Here is a 23863-nt window from a genome sequence, read left to right as displayed (position 1 = left end):
TAGAAATGACTGTTCTAGGCTATCTTATATCTGTGGAAATTGTTTAACTATTACTATATTAAGGAAATGACCGTTCTAGGCTATCTTATATCTGTGGAAATTGTTTACTATTACTATATTAAGGAAATGACTGTTCTAGGCTACACTATATCTATGAAAAATGACTAGGCCTTTCTAAGTTATCCCGTGTCTACGGAAATGATTGTTCTAGGCTATGCTATATCTATAGAAATGACTGCTCTAGGCAGTCCTGTACCTTTGGAAGTGAATATTCTAGGCTACACTACATCTACGTAAATGATCGTTCTAGGCTATACTATATCTATGGAAATGACTGTTCTAGGGTATACTATATCTATGGAAATGACTGTGCTAGGCAATCCTGTATCTATGGAAATGACTGTTCTAGGCTATCCTATATCTATGGAAATAACTGTTCTAGGCAATCCTGTGTCTATGGAAATGATTGTTCTAGGCGTAAATGACTGTTCTAGACTATATTATATATACGGAAATGACTGTTCTAGGCTATCCTATATATATAGAAATGACTGTTCTGGCAATCCTATATCTATGGAAATTACTGCTCTAGGCTATCCTGTATCTATGGAAATGACTGCTCTAGACTATCCTGTATCTATGGAAATGACTGCTCTAGGCTATCCTGTAACTATGAATTAAAGAAAAACTAACAATTACCTGAATATATTTTGCAAATGGCGCCAGGAACCTGACAGGACTTTGAATATTTTTGAGGAAGGCAACTGGTGCTAAGCTGAACATTGCCTTGACTTTTGTATTATACTCTGGGCGTGTTGAAGCAAAGACGTAAAACATTGTTGTTCCCATGGAATGCCCAACGTAAAATAGCTGTTTTTGCTTGGTCCTTTCCAGAATATAATCTACTTCAGCTGGGATATCGTAATAGCCCATTTCATGCCAACTAAATAAAATGAAATTTAAAAATAATAAAATAATTTTAACATAAAGGCTATATATATATTTGGTTTGTACATATGGCATTTTTTTTCTCGCAGCAAGTATAGACTCTGACGCAAAAGTTTCTGTTGCGATCAAGCAAGTACAGGATTCATGGCAGCTCAGTGGCGGAGCGCTCACCTCTGGTGCAAGGGATCCCTGGTTCAATGCAGGAGCGCCGATCCTGTTTGGGGTCCCTAAGATCTGAATATATTTGCTTGGATTTCTGACAGCGAAATACATATTCACAAACACTGCCCCAAAGTTGTACAGAAATCGGTGTCCATCGCGGGTCATGTAACTTTGAGGTGGAAAACACCGTGTCTGTGAGTTGTCGCAGGATTGTTCAATTCCCTTGCATCTTTCCCTTCTATTAACTCTTCCATTTTCATTCATCTTCATTAATAACGCGGCTTCCTTACAACAGATCCACTAAGAATTCCATTTCATTTCGTTTTCGTTTCTATACGAGTACAAGTGACATAAATTGCTATGAAATGATTAAGGAAATCACTAAACCATATGAAAAGACAATTATGTAGTGTTTACAGATTATTCAGAAAATAACAAGTGAGTTCTGCTCAGATTGTGAAAGTGCGGACCCATTAATAGAAAGTGAAATCTTTCAGTTATTCCCACGATTATTCCCATTAGGCTAAGGGAGACGGATGATTAAAGCAAGTGAATGATGATGGTAGAATTGGTGGAATGAGAATGTTGTAGAAAACGGGAGTACTCCGAGAAGACCCATGTATACGATGTTGTCCACTACAAACTCACTTGGCTGGGGATTGAACCAGCGATACCACACAAAAACGCTCTACCACTGAACCACCGTGCTCCCACCCATTAAAAGAAATGTAATATTAAAGAAGCACTCGTTCTCAAATGTATCATTTCTTAAGAGTCTTTATCCCGGCGAAATTAAAATACCGCTAATTTTACTATAATTATGTGATATCTTCAAATAGACAAAAGATAATTGAAATATGGAACAAGAGCGCCCTAGACAATATTATTTTGCGTGAGGTACCGTTATCACAAGTCACCTAGTGGCTTTCCGTTTTCACATGTTTAGAAACGCGAAAATAAATGCCGATTTTCAAAATGGCTCGAAATCGAAAGCAGATAAGTGAGTTGTGATAACGGTTTCTCATGTAAAATAATATTATCTAGGGCGCTCTTGTTCCACATTTCGATTATCTTTTATCTATTTGAAGATATCACATAATTACTGTAAAATTAGCGGTATTTTAATTTCGCCAGGATGAAGACTCTTAACTTATTTTTAAGGCTTGGGTAAACAACTTTAAATGTTTCCCTGCACGCATTTGACAGGAAAAGCTATCAGCAGGGCCGAATGAACTCATCTGGAGGCCCAGGGCTAGAAAAACTATGTGGCCCCTGCTGACTTCACTTAATACATTTCTGTGAAAGTACAGCAGGAAAGTTATGGAAATATGTTTCATATTTTTGATTATTTTTTTTTATTTTATTATGATGATTGTATCTCCATGATTCTTTTTAGATAGTCAGTTGAAATTTTGATCAGAATGGAAGCCCCTGTCTACCAGCCGGCCCAGGAGCTATAGCCCTCCTAAGCCTCCCCTTAATCCGGCCCTGAGTATCAGAGCGTTTGTTTTACCTTCGATGTTGAGTTTTCATATTTACCGGAAATTAACAGGACACTTGCTTTGAGAGAAATATTACCCTGAGGCTATTCAGATCTAGTTGTCTTATAGTTATACAGTGTGTCCGAGAAGTCCCCGAAGTTCTACAAGTGATGATACGAATCTCATGGGTTGCGACTTTTGTATATTTGTCATTCGGGTTTGAGTCTCGCTTCTCAGACCCCGGTAACTGAAACAGACTCGATGATTCAGACAGGGCCGAAATCTTGGACACAGTTTGTGACCCGAACAGACACGGAAACAGACGAAATAAAATCTCTACAGCATTATTGCAGAATTTTATAGTTAATTAATGATGTTCAGTACTTAAGCATTCATTTGTTTGATTCCCGATGCGACATTTCTTAATCAAGATACAATGTCATGAATATTTCAAATATAATTTCATGTTTCTTTTGTCTTCCCATACTGAAAAATAATAGTGGGTTTTGGACACAGACTATACAAAAAGATTTAACAAAATACTGTTTGAGCTCAGCAACATCTTTTATATTCTGAACCAGGCCGGTAGCCTGCCCAAAAATGTAGGGGGGGCCTGGTTGAAGTTAGGGGGGGCCGATAAAACCATATTATAGTTCATCACCATATTATAATTCATTTGCAAGCCTACCTTGAAAATTTTAGGGGGGCGCAAAAATTTAGGGGGGCGGCCCTTCTAGACCCTCCTGGATACGGGCCTGTTCTGAACGGTAAGTTTTATAGGTTCGCTCGATTAAACATGGACGATGGTAAGAAAAACGTGTTGCTTTTGTTCTGTATGATTCTGGCGCGTGTTTACTCTGATAAGCTGTATAGTTATATTTCAGTGCAATGCTTTGACACACACGCATATTATAGATTGTTCGTAGCATGTAACAGGAATTCAATGGTAATTACCAACAGGAAACCCATATGGTCCTAGAGACCAAACTCTGGATAACTGTTTAACTTACGTTCCTGTATTTGGGATCATAGGCGGCGCCACAGTGGATGCAGAACGTTCTGGCAACAATGTTAGCATGTATTGTCCCATCCTAGCCTGCACCAACATTACCAAAATCCTGGCGCCGCCTATGTTTGGGATTAAGTCCCGAAGTTCATAGGGATTAAACTTATACCATCATAAATTGGCATGCCTTTCACAGGGACGTAAGTCGTTCTTTCAGAAAAAATGTTGAACTGCTGGTAATATTCTATTTATTATTATATTATAGACGTATTATTTTGGTGTCCTCCAGAGGGCACTCTCAGAGCTCCGGGCGGGGGGCAGTTCCTCCCCAAAAACCTGCCTGGATGAAACACTGGGGGAGTATTGAACTTGAGTCCATTACCACCATAAATTGTTGTCTGTTTACAGGGAGTTTTGCCAATCCTTAGCTTATACTATTATAGCTTGGCCTTCCCACATGACCTTTCCGTTGATGACACACATCATTTTCGTTCATGACGGACAATATTTATCACTATACTTCCATATACATTGCCGGAATCACGAAAGCATATCAGATTCGCCATCCACAGTGTCCCTGAAGATGTGCTGTAGAAAGTTTGCCAAGAATGGATATTTGTAGTTTAACATGTGAGCAAGGGCGTCGATACTGGGGGGCCCGGGCCCCGCTATTGTTTTTATGGGTATACAATATTTGGCATAATTTGAGTGCAATTTAACTTAAAATCTTACGTTCTGCATCTGAATGCCCCCCCCAAAATTTACAGAAAAATCGGCGCCCTTGCACGTGAGGCGCATATCGAGTTTGGCAACAATAAGACACCTGTACGAGAACAAACGGGGTGCATATTGAATGCCTTGAAGTTTATTTGTTCACAAACATAAGTTACAGACTGCATTCTTTAAAATCGTATGCAATTTCCTTTTCTCTCTTCAGTACCGAAAACTAAAAAAATCGATCGATAATTTGTGCGCACTCTGCACACAAAAAAGCATCAATATTATCACACCATAATGATATCAAAAAGGTTTCTACCGAGGAAACTTTAAATAAGCTGGCTTTTAAAGTAGTATAGGACTGATAGATCTATAATCCAGGCTGAAAACAATCGGAGAAGTGCTCAGGGAGAATTTTGTAACTTCGGGGGAATTCCCCCCCCAGCTACCCGCCAAAATCATCACTGCTATCGTCAAATATGGTAAATATATAATAAACATTATGCAAATGAATTCGTATGCTGAATATTTAATTCTGTAACATTTCGTAATATATATCAGGTGTTTTAAAAATGGCGCCCACGGACCACAGAGCAATATTCTACATATCAACATAAAGCGAAAATGGTTTACCCGGGGCCTCCTTCAGCCGCTATGGGGAATCAAATTTTCAATATGGGGCAACGTCGCAGATTAATTCGGAACCAATAACATTACTCTGACAATTTATCAAACAGTTACATCGATGGTTACGCTAATAAATGATACTAGTATCAACGGCTATCGACTTGAACTGCCATCTGGAAAGAGTTGAGGGAATTATTTGATGGATTGGTAGATCTACTCTATGGTTCTTTATCTGCGACGTTGCCACTTAGTGCAATTCGCGTCTCCAGACGATATATATATATATATATATATATATATATATATATATATATATATATATATATATATATATATATATATATATATATATAATGTGTGTATTTAGGGGCGGTTCCAGTATATGATCAAGGGAGGGGCTAAACATTTTTTTGCCGTTTTATCCAGTGTAAAGCAGGAGTGAAACCCATTTTATCCAGTGTATACCTGAGCGTCAAGGGGGGACTATAGCCCCTATAGCCCTCCTTGGATCCGCCACTGTATATATATATCTTTATTTTGACTTGTAGAATAGTGCTCTGTGGTTCGTGCGCGCCATTTTTGTAACAGCCGTAGGCTGAGAACGAATAGTTACGCATATTAAGATAAATTATAATCTGACATATATTATAAATTATACATACCTAAAGTTCCAAAATTCATGAGAACTTGGAGAGTATTTGACATGATGCCTGGAATATGTGTTCCCTCTTACGTTGCCTAACCACACATCGTAATCTAGATCAGCCAGGAGATAGGCTGCAAAGTTGGAAGAAAAAATAGACATAGTTTATATCAGAAGCAACTTTTAGCATGGGTGAGTCGGACTGTTGGTCTGGATTTCGCACATTAATTTAAATATTACACATTTCAACCAAAGAACTGTAATATTAGTTACCATACAATAATTCTTACAATTTTGTTGCAACACTTTAAATGGCAATTCTAAAATATTTTTAAAGTACCAATTGTTTTGCAATATTATTGATAGCAAATGCGTATGTTCTTTTCCGTATGTATATTGACTGTTGACATTGCCTTTTATGCATACTCATTACATTTATAGCTGGACGTCGAATTGTGTGCTAGTGCCGCAGCGTGTGAAATTAAGTCAGTTACCGGTTCCTTGACCGTAAGACATGTGAAACTGGCAGAGATTCATCGCCAGAATCGTAAGTAGATGAAACTTACAGCAGTCCAAGAGTCATGCACGATTATATGCTTAAACGGCCTGTGCAATCAACGACGACTTCATGGTGCGGTGAACACTATGATTTGTGAAAACTGACGACTTGCAATTCCCACTTTTTACAAGTGTCTCATTCAGTTCTTACCACAACTGGTTTAAGAAGGTTAAGCTACAGAAAATTATGGTCTCACAGGGTACACAATATGCTTACTGAGGAACTGAAAACAAAGACTTATCAATGTATTGTGATTTTTGACTTAATACCACTAAAAACAAGCCGAACTGTTGAATCATATCACTACAGGACAAGATTTGAGGGTTCCACGCGACCACTGAATCCAAACAATAGACGTTGGAATGATAACACGCGTCATCTCCGACAAAAGCGAAATTCAAACAAATCTCAATTATAAAGATTGTGCAACAGTGCTGTAAGAGAGACGTAATGTTTTCCTTGTTGATTATTGTGCAAGAGTCAACAATCAATGCTACTGCCTATCGTAAAGCCTTACAGAAACTTAGTCGCGCTATCCAGGACAAACCCCGCGACATGCTGTCTCCTGGAGTTATGTTACTTCACGACAACGCAAGGCCCGATATTGCTGTTCGAACGCAAGTTCTCACTACATCTTTTCGATGGCAGAATTGGACACTGCCATACCGCTCAGATAGTTAGTGTCATGGGTGACATTATAGCTATTGATACCAAGCTATTTAGAGCATTGAGGTCCGCTATATTTATTTGATGTAATATCATATACTCAGTATCAATTATGAGGTTACGCTAGGAGCTTGTATGTTTCGGATGCCATGTTACGTTATATGTAGGTCAACATGTCATAGAGCCTCGATGATGAAAAACGGAACACAAAAAATTTATCACCTTACTTGTCAAATAACTCAGTGATAGAGTAGTCATCTCGGCGCAAGGGGCTCTGGTTCGATTCGAGGCCATATGAGTTTGTTGTGGACAACATCGTATCAATGAGTTTTCTCGGAGTTTTCCCCTCTCCTCCTGCATTCTCGTTCCATCAATTCCTTTCATAATTATTTAAAAATGAAAATGAAATGAAATCTTTAAGTTTTACGTCTCACGCTTATGCCGGCTAGGCTAAAGGAGACGACGATGGTGAGAAATAAATGAAATGGTGGAAGAAAGTGGGAGGAAACAGGAGAACCCCGAGAAAACTCATGCACACGGTCTTGGTCCACCACAAAGCCCACCTAGTGCGAGCTGAGATCGAATCAAGGATTCTATGCACCAGAGGTGAACGCTTTACCACTGAGCCACCATGACCCCTCCATAATTATTCAGTTTAATTTAGTGGTGGACACAAAACCGGTTTTTCGGTTTTTAAAAAAACTGAAACAGGTTTTTGAAAAGTTTTCATCGTTTCCACCGAAATCGGTTGTCGGTTTCCTCCAAAACCGGTTCGGTTTTTTGCCGGATCCGGTTTCGGTTTTCTTCAAAATCAGTTCCGGTTTTTTCCAAAATTTGTTCTATTTCTGACCAGAATAGTGTTTCGTTGTTCTCCGGAAACAGATTCCGTTTCCACAGAAAGAGTTTTATGTGTTTTAAAAAATGTTTTCACCGAAACAAAACCGAAACCGGTTTCGATGGAAACACCCAACCGGTTTTGAAGAAAACCGAAATGTCGGTTTTTCGGGTTTCGGTTTTTCTAGAAACCGGATTCCAGTTTTTATAAAAAACGGTTTTGCCCATCCCTAGTTTAATTATGTATCCGACTCATTTATCTTAAATGGAGTAAACATGGGACGTAAAACTTAAAATACATAATTCATTTCATTTTCCCTTTCGCTGAATTCTGTTTAAATTTTAGGTTAGAAAAATACTGACATATAGTAGAAAAGTACTTTAGCCTAGCAGCAGTAGGAAAAACAAAAAAATTAAAATACACTGAGAGTTTTCGTGAATATTTTTTTTGTATCACAGAATTAGGCCCGTATTAAAGTGTTTTTCGCCCCTGGGCCCTCAAAATTTTGTTTTCAGATTTCCTTACTTGTTCGTATTCAGTAGGGTCTATACGGTTAAAAAAAAATACAACTATGCAGGGGACAGCACCAACAACGGGACAGGATGCACCGCACCAAACGCACAGAATACGCTGGCAACCAATAATGAATAGCCTCAACTAGCTCTAGCGTCTGTAGTGTCGTGACCAGAAAACTTTAACGCGCGTTGACACGAATATTGTTTTCACTAGAGATCTCTTTTAACATTTTCTCCCACGGACAGCCTGTTTTTAAACTCCATATCATACTTCAAGCTTTTTAAATATTTCGCCTCTTGAAATTTGCCGCCCTGGGCCTGGATCCTTGTGACACATGCGCCAATAATGACCTGCAGAAAGCATTTATTAAGTACTGCAGTGTTTGAAGTGAAAAAAATAAAAACAGAGACGGCATGTTTTATCACGACATTTTGACTCAACATACCGGCTACTTAAATGTTTAAATACAATGAGAGTATGTTGCCTAAAAGATTGCATTTCTATTTACGTAATGACTCAAGACCATGAATAGCCCCTCCACAATTGCAGGAGGGTGGTGTAAGGAGGCTTTGCACTTTAACTTTCTGAGAAAAAAATCCCTTATGTTGTATTATAGAGATTTATACACGAAAACACTCACAAACCGATTTTTATGTTAACAGTTTTTAAACAATTTCCTGTAGCACGACTCCGGGACCCCCGACTCAACTGAGGGGTACTCCAGATTTCTGGAAGGTCTGCTTACAACAGCAAATAACTCCTAAATCCGCCCATACTCAAAACGAACATCTATATGCATTAAGGTAAGAAGATACACATATACGTAAGAAAGAAATAATTGAATATGACACAACAAAATATTAACTAGGTGAACTTCTTTGTAGACATCTTATTTTAAAAACAGTAGGAGAAAGATAAAAATGTCGGTGTGCCAACTTAGAAATTATTCCTGGTCTATAAGAAATAAAATCTTTTTATGTGCAAATCTATTCGTCAATTACTATGTATAAAAATGGATTTAAAAATGCATATTTGCATGCATTTTCCAGTAACAATATGTCTTGACCGAAAAACCAAAGGCGGTATGTCTTCATCACTGAAAAACCAGAGACGGTATGGCACAGGCCTGTATCCAGGGGGGTCTAGGAGGCCGGTCCCCCTAAATTTTGGCTGGTCTCCCTAAAATTTTCACAATAGACTGGCAAATAAACTATAATATGGTAGTGGAACCATAATATGGTTGCATCGGGCCCCCCTAACTTCAGCCGCCCCCCCCCTACATTTTTGGGCTGGCTACAGGCCTGGTATGGCATACCACCGCATACCTTCTCACTTCGACCACTGAAGTACGTACTAAAAGAAAATGCGTATAAATCGTATAAAACATACCTAGCGCTTTGCCTGGTCCTGCTATGATCCAATCAGCTGAAGTTCCCAGCAATCCATGCTGCAAGAAGACTGGGACTTTCCCTTCTCTCGGAGGTGATTTTTTCCGTAGGGAATCCGGTGCACACTGAGCAGGTAGCCATCTTGAGTTTGTACGGTGTGGGTCTCAGACGGATAACCATATTTTCTAATTAGGTCAGGCTAAAACGAAAAGAAAAGGAAAAATGTATATTCAATTATCAATTACTTGAACATTATAAAGGTTGGGCGAAAATTATGTGGCTTTGAAAATTGCTTATAACACTTAACACAAGTTAGTTTCGTTTTATATTGTGAATTTATTGAAGACTTCTAAACTATAGGAAAAGTTTTAGATTTATCACTTTCGGTTTCAACTGAGTTATAAGGCCAGGGATGGAATGTTTCTTAGGACTCTGGATCATATTAAAACACGTTGCTGCTATCTTTTAGAGTATCTGCTTTATATGAAGTTGGTAGAGACAATAATAGTCCGGGATTTAGCCCTTCACCGAATTTATTTATAAAATATTACTAAACTTCTTTGTAAGTATAAAGGTAACCAAGAAAGTTCTGTCGCTTTTTGTGGAGGTCTGAGTTCCATTGGCCATCATACCGTGAGTTGAATGCGAATGGAGATAAGGCGAAGCTCAGTTGTTGGTGTAGGTATATCCAATATAATACATGGTTATGGCAGTTCAGTTACACCGTGAACTTGCGTAAGGAAGACTGAACATGGGACCTCCACAAAGCGTCATAAGGGCATGTATGTTGTACGACTTCAAACTGAGGTCAAACGCCGCTGCAGCGGGGCGGAAGATATGCCAGGCCTTTGGTGAGGGTGTCATGACTACGCGGACAGTGCAGTGATGGTTTAGCAAGTTTATGGACAGTGACGAAACACTCAAAGACACACAACGTGCCGGAAGACTAACACATGTACAGTAAGGGACACTTCTGGATGGTACACCCATATGGAAATTTACTGCAAAAGTGTACCATCCAGAAGTGTCCCTTACTGTACAAAATGAACATATTCAGGCAGCAATTAAGGCGAACAGTGACCAGACATGTGAGGAACTGGGACTACAATTCAGTGTGAGTGTAGAAACCATTCGGAAGCACCTCCAACTTGAGAGGCACTATAACTTGGGTCGATGGCTCCCACATGATTTGACTCCGAGCCAGAAGGCAACCCGAGCAGATATCTGTTTCCCTTTGCTGTCTCGTCTGAGGAAGGAGACATTTCTGGACACAGTGTTGACACGTGATGAGAAGTGAGTGGGTCTTCTACGAAGTTCCAGGGCGCCGTCATAATTGGTTAGAGCCTGTCTATTCCACCTGTGCCCTCGGAAACTATGCGAACTATACTTCGGCCCCACCCCCGTCAACCCTCTGACGAAGGAAACCCTCCCTTTGCTTAAGGAAAAGAAGTGAAGGACCTCAGCTGTGTTTACAATTTGTCATTCAGTCGTTTGGTCTTGACGAGTGAAGATCGTAGGCTACTTAGAATGGCTAACAAGATAGAGGACAGCGAAGTCCGTGAAATAATTCATTCTAGCAACGCTTTCGCATCCAACAATTAAAAGATCTCGGCCACAACAACTTTTCCCTCTTCTTTCGAGGGAGGTACGGGAAATCACATGTCGACAGCAGCGTCAGAAGGGACATAGTTGAGATAGAAAGGCTCTAGTATCCAATAAACCGGTTCCAAACTAGCCAAAACCAGCACTGCACCAGAAGAAGGTCCTCCTGTGTGTTTCGTGAACTACTCGCGGCATCGCGCATCGGAAACTGCTACCAGCTGATCAGAGAATTAATGCAACTGTGTATTGTCAGCAGTTGAGCCGTGTTTAAGGGATGGATTCTACACCTTGGATGGGAAACACTATTGCATCCGCCATACTCCGCGGACATTGCACCGTCCGATTATCACCTGTTCCATTCCTTGAACAATCACTTTACAAGTAAAGGTTCTCTCCCAAGAATCTGAGATCCGGAAACTGCGTATATATTTAGATAGAGGAGGACCACGAAAGAATACTGGTGAAATATACCTGGCCGACAGCAAAAGATAAATCCAATATGGCCGCCCGAAGGTCATGACAATCGACTTTTGCAAGCAACCTCTCATCCACTTCTCATGGGCAGATTGACTTAATGTTTTGCAGATTGATATACGTATGAACACTACACATCTATTGGTTTGAAATTTCGCGTACGTTGACGTATTGAACCCAATATGGTCGATCAAAATGTCAATGTGTCAACGACTCGTGTCTGAAAACGAATTGTACTATGGAAATACAGTATCACTAGGCGTGTAAGAAAAGCATTAAACGGTTCAAAATATCTTCATCTGAAAACCAATATGGCCGAACAAAATCCTGGACCAAACAGCTCGTACTACAAAAACGAAATTTGGTGTAAAGGTCCATTACCACTAGTAGGTGAGGAAAATAATACAAATGGATCACAATTTCTACATCGTGTATCCAATATAGCCTCGAAATACGCATATAAAATATACACTGTAAACAGTTCAGGTGGTTTCGCATGAAAATCACCTACAATTCACTGGAACAGATTTTGCAGGTGAAATGCCAGTAAGTTGAAAAAGTTGCCAGTGCCTGTGTTATCTGTTGAAGTGTTACACGCAAACATATACTGTTCATTTGGGAAGGTCTAGAACGCACTAGCCACAAACGTCCTAGAATACGAGTTTTAAAGTTTGCAAACCATATCATATATAACAAAAATCGCCCTTGCCAACACTAGTACCGTGGCTATACAGGTAACATCGTGGTTTACGATCCAAGAGTCCTATGTTCGAACCCGGCGCAAATCAAAAAACGGATGGCTTTCTCCCACCTGCCATCATTTCTTCTTACAAACTGTCCCGTTCACTGTAATTTCAATCCTTCTCTTTTTGCCATTCTATCGGTCACTGCAATCATCTTCCGGATCCATGCATTTTCTTCCTATCTTTGAGGGTGGCAACGATCATATCTTTGTATGTATGCCTGATTTTTGGGTGAATGGGTGCAAGTAAACCTTATACCTCATACTTCCGTAATGCACATTAGACAGACGATCATCCGTAATTAATTTTTGCCTAAATCTAAATTATTTGACCTACCAATTTTTTCCTCTTATTTTCAATGCATATTTGGCGACAATTGGCTTCAAGGTGGGGACATTGTGAATATTTTGTCATGTGTTCATAACTTGCATGTGATAATGCACCTTTACACCAAATTTCGTTTTTGCAGTACGAGCTGTTTGGTTCAGGATTTTGTTCGGCCATATTGGTTTTCAGATGCCGATATTTTGAACCGTTTAATGCTTTTCGTACACGTCTACGGATACTGTACTTCCATAGTACAATTCGTTTTCCAGACACGAGTCGTTGACACATTGACATTTTGATCGGCCATATTGGGTTCAATACGTCAACGTACGCGAAATTTCAAACCAATAGCTGTGTAGTGTTCATACATATATCAATCTGCAAAACATTAAGTCAATCTGCCCATGGGAAGTGGATGACAGGTTGCTTGCAAAAGTCGATTGGCATGGCCTTGGGGCGGCCATATTGGATTAATCCTTTGCTGTCGGCCCGGCATATTTCACCAGTATTCCTTCATGGCCCTCCTCTATCTAAATATATGCGCAGTTTCCGGATCCCAGACTCTTGGGAGAGAACCTTTACTTGTTGGAGGAAGCCAGTTAAAATCCCTAGTAGAGGCGCAAAATGCGCAAAATGCGCCTTCTTCGCTTCACAGCCCATCAAGTTCTACTGCGATGAAATCCATGGCCTTTCAGAACGTTGGCAAAAGGTCGTAGATGCTGATGGGGATTATTTTTGGTCTTCCAGATACGTCTTAGGTGACATATCGATGTTCGAAGGTGGAGGTGAAAAAGCGAGAGAACTTTCTTAGTTACCTTTATACAAAGAGAATAACTCAGTGTCTATCCTTATCACAAGTAAAGGTGAAGGAAGGAAACACTTCTTCACGGGAACCCCTTAGCTCATGGCAGCCTCCAAGGATTTAGGTAAGGTAATAGCCCTACTCCTTCGTCCAGGGTGACCTCAGGAGCAGGTATTGTGGGTTATGTGATCGGTGATCAACAGATAATTTGGACATCTTCTGGTCTTCTTTCATCGGTGACTCCTGGGTGGTTCGTCCCTCCTCGGGTTCCGTCGTGCGGGCTTCGTGTTTTCCTGTTTATTCCGTGTATCGTCTGCTTGAATTGATGATTATAAACAATAGCACATGTTTTATAGATGTAACATATGTTCAATGAAATAATATGTACTGAGAGGTGGAGATCCTTACAATGTTAACACCAGAAGTTGAACTAGGTTTTACTACCTTCAGCTTCAATAAAAGTGAGTCTGACTTTTTGTCTGATTGCATCATGCAATAACCACTGAACCAATTAAAATTATATTCGGCATGATTCTCAGTCTTAGCCTTTCATATTAAACTTATCAAAATGCATATCCGAAAGGGATAAATGGGAAGAGTCAACATTTGTGGAACATTTTAGTATCTCATTACTTTTTCTTTCAAAATAAACTGATCCCTATCCCAATATTTTTGCAAATTGCCATTTCAAAGGCTGGCGGAAGGGGTCACAATTTATGCAAAATTGAGTGATGACATGCAAATATAATAAAAAAATTATTAATATTAGTGTCCAATCCAAAGTTTTCGGGGGTAGCTGAGATGAACGATGACACTCTCAATACCGTTTAGATCATGTCTTGCCCCCTTCCCACATTCAACGTCCAATCGCAGCCACTGATGAGCATTATCATTGTATGAGTGTAGACACGAATCTAACGCCATCTATTGAGCACTTTTAAATTTGGAGATGAATATAAGTGCTGGTGTCTGTGAGACCCCACTAGAGTAGTTAAAGACTAAGTAAATCAAACGTAAAATAGTTTATTAAAATTACGTGCATTTCCTTGTATTACACCATCATCATTCACACGTTTAACATTGTTTTGAATTTCTTTCAATTTAAATATTGAATTGTAAGTCGTATTGTTTACTTTGTGTTTATTGTTTGTAAATGCAGGGAATATCTTATCATCTTATATTGACAAACAGAAACAACGGTCAAATTTTAAGTCAAGGCCGTATCAAGGAAAGGAATCAGAAAGAATCAGAATATAGAGTCAGATCTCTCTTCTTTAAATAAACAAATAAACAAAAAATAAGTTTAAACAAGATATAATTGCACTTTCATTGTTACTCTAAAGAGAGTTGCTGTTGACTTCCTTGGTTGTCTTTTTGGATTAAAAAAAAAAAAAATCCAACATAATTCAGGCATAAAATTTTTCTTATAGGCCCTATATCTGGAGAAGTACATATAGTGTACTCAAACCCAAAGTACCACTTACCTCAGTATGATATGTTTATTCCGTAGAAAATACGAAAACTCGACTTAGAGCCCGTTCAAAATTTTGTGGTCCCTGATCCAATTGGCCCAAAAGATCTAATATCTTTCAATCAAAAATTTTCTTGTAGTCCTTATATCTGGAGAACTACATATAGTGTAGCAAAACCAAATTATCACTAAACTCAGTATGATGTGCTTATTCCGTAAAAAATATATACAAAAACTAGATTTAGGAGCCATTCAAAAATTTTGTGGCTCCTGATCTAAAAATGCATCAAAAGATCGTATATATATATATATATATATATATATATATATATATATATATATATATATATATATATATATATATATATATATATATATATATTTCAATTTTAAAAAAATCTTGTACGCCTTATATCTGGAGAAGTACATATAGTGTAGTCAAACCCAAACTATCACTTGGGCCGCGGTTGCTCAGTGGTAGAGCGTTCACCTCGGGTGCTAGGGGTCTCGGGTTCAAACCCTGCTCCCGCCAAGTGAACTTTGTGGTGGACAAACACCGTGTGCGTGGGTTTTCTCGGGGTTCTCCCGTTTCCTCCCACTTTCTTCATTCCACCATTTCATTCATTACTCATCATCACCGTCTCCTTTGGCCTAACCGGCATAACCGTGGGACGTAAAACTCAGATTTCATTTCATTTCCAAACTATCACTTAACTCAGTATGATTGTTTATTCCGTAGAAAATACGAAAACCCGATTTAAGGGCCGTTCAAAAATTTTGTAGCCCCTGATCCAAAAACTAACTATTGGCCAAGATCGCACTCTTTTGATGCAATTTTTTTGATCATTCCTAAAATTCTTGTTTTGCTCTCAACATATCCAGAAGAGTACCGTAAATGCGGGCTACTTGGACCCTTAAGGGGCTACTTGGACCCATACCAAAAACTCGTTTAAAGTCCCATATGCAATGCAATAATGAGTGCGTTCAGAGTTAGATCCGTTAGATGGGATCATAATGCAGCCGTACACACATTGAAACTAGTTCTGTGGTAGGCTACGATTGAGCAGCATTGGTGAGAAAGGTCGTTGACGAAAAGAGTGTATTTATTGAGCGCCAAACTTTTATGTGTGGACACTATTTGCAAGTAAGTGGAACCAATGCTAAGTAAACACATAAGTAGTTACATATAGGTTAATGAAACTGACATAGTAAACTTTCTCATATACAATAAGATGTGTGCGTAATTGCATTATACAGTATATGAAGTGTGTACATATGACCTGGAAAACATGGATATTTTGTCCCACATCTTTTGTTATCTTTATCCTACCCCATCCTTTGTTATCTTTATCAATGAAAAATAAAGGTCTGTTGTAACGTGTCACACAAGTAAGGACTTTTCATTGTTTCCTTAAGGATACCGGTACAAAATGGTACATCAATATAAAAGATTGCCTGCAGGTCGAAAATATGCTGATTTTTCATAACAGCTTGAAGAATGTTTACCAGCAATTCACTTCGGGGAAAATGTCGCGAAAAGAAACAGAAGCTCACTTCAAGATAAGTCGTTCCACCATAGAAAGAAGATTAAAGAATAGGTCAAGGCAGAATCCGGACCATCTGAAAGTGTTCACTGAAGAAGAAGAATTAGCCTTCGCTAGTCATCTTGATGAAGTTTGTGATTTCGGATTCCTCGTTAATTAACTTGATTTCAGATTTATTGTGAAGTCCTATTTAGCCATGCATGGGAGAACTGTCATTGCATTCTAAGACAATCTTCCCAGTCAAGATTGGGTGAAGTTATTTTAGAAACTGCACCTCCAGTCAACGACTAGATTCGCTGCTAATATAGATAGGGCTCGTGCAGCTGTAGAAGAAAACGTAATCAGCTATTACAGTCATTATATTTGATAGTACCTCTTAATATGTTCTCTTTGTGGTTTGCAGTAAATAAAAAGTGTTGTTCTTGGAACACCTACGTCCTACTTAGTCTCAGAGCAGATTTCAGTGGTTTTCTGTAGGAAAATATGGGGGTGGGTTCAAGTAGCCCGAACGCGAGTCTTACTTGGACCCATTTTTTACAATAATCGCCTGTGTTTTGTTTTCAATATATGTAACTAAAACTGTCCTGGATATGTACAATAAAACCTGTAGTTCAACTTAATATGGTTTATGACAATAACTTTGGAGTTTTCGTGGATGAAAACAGGCCGAAAGAACGAATTTATTGCAAAATTGGGTCCAAGTAGCCCGCGTTTACGGTACCCTTAATTTGAACCGTAGGTTTTTTTTTTTTAGGGGAGGAAGTTATTATTATTATTTTTATTTATTTATTTGCAATTATCTCGAAAATTATCTTGAAAATTATCAATTCTGCAAAGTGAATAGTTGTGAAGAAAGTTGTAACGTATAAAATTCTACAGAAAAGATCCTTATACTTTTTTACCCGTAGGATTAATCATTTCAAAGATATTATATATATATATATATATATATATATATATATATATATATATATATATATATATATATATATATATATATATATATATATATACTGAATTATGCCTGAACAGAAATAGGGGGAGATTTTTAACTTGAGAGTGCAAAATATCTAGAAAAATAAGCATCTCAAATTAAAAGAAAGAATAATGTTTTCGAGAGGGATATTCACGTGTGACAAAATTAGCCCGCTGTCACTCCCCTTGAAAGTAGGGTGGGGATAACTTTGAAAACTCAAATGAGGTTCTTTTTTCCTTTCTCCATTTTTTTTTTTTTTTTTTTTTTTTTTTTGTAGATTCGGATTCTACGAGAAAAAATAAGGAAATGTTATTGGAAGTATTTTCTGAATTCGTGATGGGTGGCGCTGTAATTAGAGAAAACTAGTTTCACTAAGGTTTCTTCAATTTCGAGCCTCCATGTTTCACCCCAAAACGAATCTGAGATAAAGAATAAAATTTGTTGTTGTTCTTTTAAACTGTGTCATGACTTGTGACAGATGGCGCTACATTCAACAAGAAGTAGTTTGGTGTAATTCTTTCAAGACGAAGCCTAGTGTTTTATTCAATCATATTTCACAGTTGATGAAAAGCTTGTTTGACGGAACCTGTTTGATGTATGTTATCTCAGTATAAGAGTCTTGTTTTCGATACTTATTACGCGTATCCTTGCCTCTCACCTTTCGGTTTACAATAAGTAGTCAAACTTATTCTAACCGAAACTACCTCCAACTTCCATATATTTCTTCCTTTGTGCTTCGAATGATTGTACACATAGGGTTGGCAACATTCCTTTAAATGGATTGGTGGACATAAGAATATCTCTCAAGGTCAAACGACAATTCTGCTGCCGCTCAAAATAGCGATGTCAGCGAATTTTATTTTTCATAACAATTTGCATCTCACGTATGTCTTTGTCGTTAGCTGAAAATAATAATAATAATAATAATAATAATAATAATAATAATAATAATAATAATAATAATAATAATAATAATAATAATAATAATAATAATAATAATAATAATAATAAAAAATACGAAGTTAAAATGGTAAGAGGAAAAGTAAATGCTCCACTCTTACACCAATGATGATTTCGGGGGGGGGGTAGTATGTATTGCGAATATTTGTAACATTCATCGAGCGTGATTAGAGACATTAGCTACTGTGGGAAATCCTCTAAGCTTACCCCTGAAATAATCACTGTTTGGGCTTTTCACATTCTTGCTTCCGGCTTTCCTTTTCATATGAGGGCTCTTTGGTTCTTGTATAAATTGTAATGATTACAGCGATCACATCTGATGCGTGGTGTCCATAGTTCAATTCAAGTCCGCGCCAGTTGAATTTTGTGGTGGACAAACACAGTGTGTATGAGTTTTCTCGGAGTTCTCCTACTTTCTTCATTTCGCCATTATCGCATTCCATTTCATTCATCATTAACGTCTCCTTTAGCCTTGGTATACAATCGTAAAGTGTAATAACGTTCCGTTATTCCATTAGTCAACATTATACTAAAAATTCTATTTACAATGCAAAAACATGTCAGTGTAATAAGATAAAGGCTATGTATTAAGATAAATAAATAAATAAATGCAAACTGGTTCAAAGTAGGGAAGGTAGAGAAATATCTCCCCTACAACAATACTTCTCTACAACATCATAAGGATACATCGCTCCAACCTGTTCTTCCAGTCTTCCTGTAGCGACGCCAGCTTTAATTTCTCAACCCTTCTAATTTCTGGCTTTTTAAAAGGTAAATTATAAACTTTCAGTTAAACAACTGCAGCATCATCTCTATTTATCCTAAGATCATGGTTCTTAATTACCTCATTCTCTTTAGAATAGAATAGTCTTTCAAACAGTTTCATTCACTTTTCCCTATCATGTCCCTGAGGATGGAAATTTTGAGAGAAATCGGATTTTTTTTTTTAATTGAGCCCCACTGGACCTCCGTATTAACGCACAGATCCCAAAATCAACTGAAAAATACTAAGGGGTGTACTAAATGTGTGTACAAAATTTTAAGTTTCTACCTTGAATAGTAAAGGGAGAAAAAAAAAATTACCAATAATTCCTACAATACCCCAGATTACCACAAAAGACCCAATTCTCAGGTAAAAAATTTCCTTAGATATCCCTATTTAACCTAGAATCATGTTTTCTGCTTTATTCTATTTACGATAGAATCAGAGACGTACGCAGGGGGTGGGTCCTGGAGGTACGGACCGCCCCGAAATCCAGACTTTTTTGTAAATTTAGTCTAATTTTAGGGGTAATTTTACAATTTTTAATACAATTTAGCCTGAAATTATGTTTGGACCCCCCCGAAAAGCGTCGGACCCCTCCCGAAATAAATTCCTGCGTACGTCCCTGGATAGAATAGCCTTTCAACTGTGCGATTTACATGTGTCCATCAAGTATTTGAGGCAGAAAAATCGCAAAAAAAGGATTTTTTGGTTAAAAATATCCTGTTTTTCTGTTTTAGCTTTTTTTGCCAATCTGGAACCCCTCTCTGTCAACGCAGAAATCTGAAAAATACTAGTCGGTGCACTGAATGTTTGTGCAAAATTTTCAATTTTCTAGGTGCAAAAGTAAGCCTGCCAAAAAATAATGAAAATAGGCCAAACAAAAAATATTGTTTTGCAGTCATCATGCCTATGTCTCGACACAGCAAGTAGTGAAACTATACGTAACGTGTTCTATAATGCCCCTATACTTGAAAAACAAAAAAACAAAACAAAACAAAAAAAAAACTTAAGTAAAAAGATTTATTGGTACTTTTTAAATCGAATAATGAAAGACACTACTTTAGTGCCTAAAAATAGGCACAAGAACTTAAAAGGGTTAAAAGAAGCAAAGGGAGGGGGACAGAAAATTGCGGAGGAGGGAGGCAAGTTATGAATAATAATTATTCGAACAAAGAATCACTATTCGAATAATATTAACAACACTTCTTTCGATCACCCTGTATATACTCAGGGCCAGCCCCATACAATGACATCATTTGCCGCCCCTTCTCCAGAAAGAACAAAATTTAAAAGATACAATTTTATAGTATGCTACCCCATCATGAACAACGTAAGGTGAGGGAAAAGCGCTCGCACTCAGAATGGTCTAAACAGTATAAACACAATCCAGTTGTGTGTGTTTTTTTGTTTAAATTATAATCTATTAGTTAGTGAAAGACAAAGCAAGCATACCTGCAAAGGAAACATGGTAATCCTTTTTATAGAATTTCATATCAAGCTTCAATCTCAATATATCAGTTTGCAATTCAAGTGCAACTAGCTATTTTATCTTTATTTCTTGTTTTTTCTTCTACATCTATTATTTTTTTTTTTTTAAAAAAAAACTTGTTTCCACCTTCAATGATAAGGAACTTGTTTGTAATGAAGGCAAGACTAGTTTTCATGTCAAAACAGTGATAACTAACTAAATGGAACAAGTGTTCGCTATTGTTCGAGAATTAAGTTCTTGTATTTGATTACAATCAAGCAATTCATACTGGAATTTGTTTGACCATTTGCTTTAGCATTGTCCATGTGACCTCAAAGTAATGGAACTTAAATATGATATATGAATGTAGTATTCAAATAGAAAGTCATAGCTTAGTAAATTTAACTACCGTCAACATGAAGTCTGTTTCCAACAAAAAATATTTATTTTAAATAGTATAGTTATGACAGATTTTGCCGCCCCTCGAAATTTACCGGCCCGTGCAAAGGCATGTGTTGTACAGAGGGGGACACTTCTAAATGGTACAGCCATATGGAGATTTACGGCTAAGGTGTACCATTTAGAAGTGTCCCCCGCTGTACGTATGGTAGAGCCGGCCCTGTATATACTGTAACTGTGATGCACACTCTACTGAGGCTATTCATCTTTTACAATAATTTAGGGTTTGAGAACGCATTTCGATGTGCAGTTGTTTTCAAAACAAAAACATTGAAACAACAACAACACAAATAAAAACATACATTGCAATGGAGTAAATTTATATTCTTTATAACTTACCGTAGGCAAATTGGCGTCTGGATTGTATGGAATATTTGGTAATATACCACCTACTTCGTTTGTTTCTAAACTCCAAAGTTCATTATCAGTGTCACACGAAGCACACTGGAACACTAAACAAAAGCACAACAGGAACACATGGCCGTTGTTGGGAAGTGAAAGTAAACCCATCGCGAATGATTGAAAACTCTTTCGCGAGCCGCGTTTTGTGTGCTGTGTTTCTGTGGTAGTGTCTGTATTGTGATGTAATAATTTCAGTGCTTGACGAATAACATGAAGCCATTTTATCACATGACATAGCACCGGATGCTAAGGGGGGAAAAAGAAAAAGAAAAAAAAGGAACTATTGGAGACTAACCGTTGTAAGGGAAACCTTACTGCTTGGAAAAAATATTTTGCACTGAGAACTTCCTGAAGCTGTACCAAAACAGAATTAGGTTAATGCTTTTTAACTGCATATTGATAATGAAAGGGCAAAGCAGTTCTTTAAAAAGCAACATTTCAAGTGAGAAACGTATTTAACACGACGTCTAAACTTGAACTGGTTTGGTCAGGTGCTTATTATGTTTTTTTTTTTTTTTTTTTTGTATCGTTGTCTCGATGATTCAACTGTCACTTGTGCAGTTCGTCGGGTCATATCACACAGGACTTTGGATTCTTAGCAGTATTCATATCCTCTGCTATTTGCTTATTGCGTCACTGTTGATTTTATAGCGAAAAAAAAGTTAAAAAAAATTGATGATACAACTGAAATGACAAATTCACATAATGACGTAATCCTAACTATATATAAAATTTATATTATAAAATTGAAAGTGAATATGTTTGTGACTCTTAATCTCTTGAACCATCTCACCGATTTCGATCAAATTTTGAACACAGATGAGGTTCGGGATTGGGAAGTTTGCTATAATTTCACTTTGACGGCAAAACTTAGAGGAGGGGTAAGGGAGGGAAGAGACATAAATTAGCTTTATTTAACTTTAGTCCTGCGATGGTCAATTTCTTTTCCTCTTATTTGCATAACCGAAAACAGTCCGTTATCTATAAAGAATTTCTTTCTAAAGAAATCGACACGATTTCAGGAGTTCCACAGGGATCGAACTTGGGGCCTTTTCTCTTTTTACTTTTTATCAGTGATCTTCCGTGTTGTATTACAAATTTAGAAAAACTACTGTTTGCAGACGATCTCAAAATATATGCCAAAATCAAAACACAAGAAGACTGTTATTTATTGCAACAAGACCTAAATAAGGTAATGAATTGTTGTAAAGTAAACAAACTTCAGATGAATGTAGATAAATATGTGTCTGTGACGTTCAGTAGAAAAGAGTTTCCTTGCGAATATTTGTATTTCATTTGTGGGGCAAATTTAAATAAATCGAACTCAGTGAAGGGTTTGGGAGTAATATTTGATCATAGGTTAACATTCAACCAACATGTAGGTAAAATAACTAATGAAGCTATAGGAACCTCGGATTCGTAATTCGAATGAGTAATGAACTTAGAAATGAGATGACGTTGAAGACTCTTTACTTTTCGTATGTTAGGGCTAAATTAGAATATGCATCAGTTGACTGGAATCTATACTTAAAATCTGAATGCCAGAAAGTTGAGCAATTGCAAAGTAAATTCTTGAGATATTTTACCTACAAAAAGACCGATTTTTATCCAAAATTTGAGCACTATACCAATCTTATTGATAATTTTAAATTCAGGACGTTAGAAGAAACAAGAACACTAACTGACTTAATTTTTCTCTTTCGACTTCTACATAATAAAAGTGACTGTCCAGCGCTGTTACAAAACCTATTTATTCAAGCCCCGTCTCTCAAAACGCGTGCATAAAATAATAACACATTCTTTTGTCGGAAAGCAAGAACAAATATACTGTATATGTCACCTACTTGGAGAATTAGTGCTGCTTACAATGCAATAAGTAAAGAGAATGTGTTTTTGGATATATTCAATAACAAAGAGCGTCACTTCAGGAACCAAGTTTTGGAAATCCTATGATTCATGGCTTATTTGTACACTTAATGTATTTTATTTGTCTTGTCGTGTTATTATGTATTTGTTTATGTATGTATTTAAACTTATTTATCATCATTACTCTTACTGGTTAACTGGACATAAACACTAATGTTAACCTTCTGTAACTGGAGTTTTATACTCTGTTGAGGGAACAAGTACAAATAAATATATATAAAAATAAATAAAACATGCTTTCTGTCATTTCACGTTGACGGAGCAACGTAGGGGAGGGTGAGGAGATGGAGACATAAAAATCAATACACACACACACACACACACACACACACACACACACATATATATATATATATATATATATATATATATATATATATATATATATATATATA

General features: G+C 37.4%; 1 protein-coding gene across 1 annotated transcript in view; it reads right to left on the bottom strand.

The window, feature by feature from the left end:
- Window positions 1-21650, bottom strand: part of LOC145670662 (gastric triacylglycerol lipase-like) — a 79732-nt gene extending 58082 nt beyond the window's left edge. The window contains 5 exon segments of the mRNA XM_081739451.1: window positions 700-943; window positions 5604-5718; window positions 9550-9649; window positions 9652-9747; window positions 21480-21650. Coding sequence (XP_081595577.1) covers window positions 700-943; window positions 5604-5718; window positions 9550-9649; window positions 9652-9747; window positions 21480-21650 — 726 coding nt within the window.
- Between the last annotated feature and the right edge of the window lie 2213 nt (window positions 21651-23863).

The sequence above is a fragment of the Thermobia domestica genome, chromosome 14 (genome assembly GCF_964235325.1).
Source record: "Thermobia domestica chromosome 14, izTheDome1.hap1.1, whole genome shotgun sequence".
Taxonomy (NCBI): Eukaryota; Metazoa; Arthropoda; class Insecta; order Zygentoma; family Lepismatidae; genus Thermobia; species Thermobia domestica.
The sequence above is the reverse complement of the archived record's forward strand: the minus strand, read 5'-3'. Positions and strand labels throughout refer to the sequence as shown.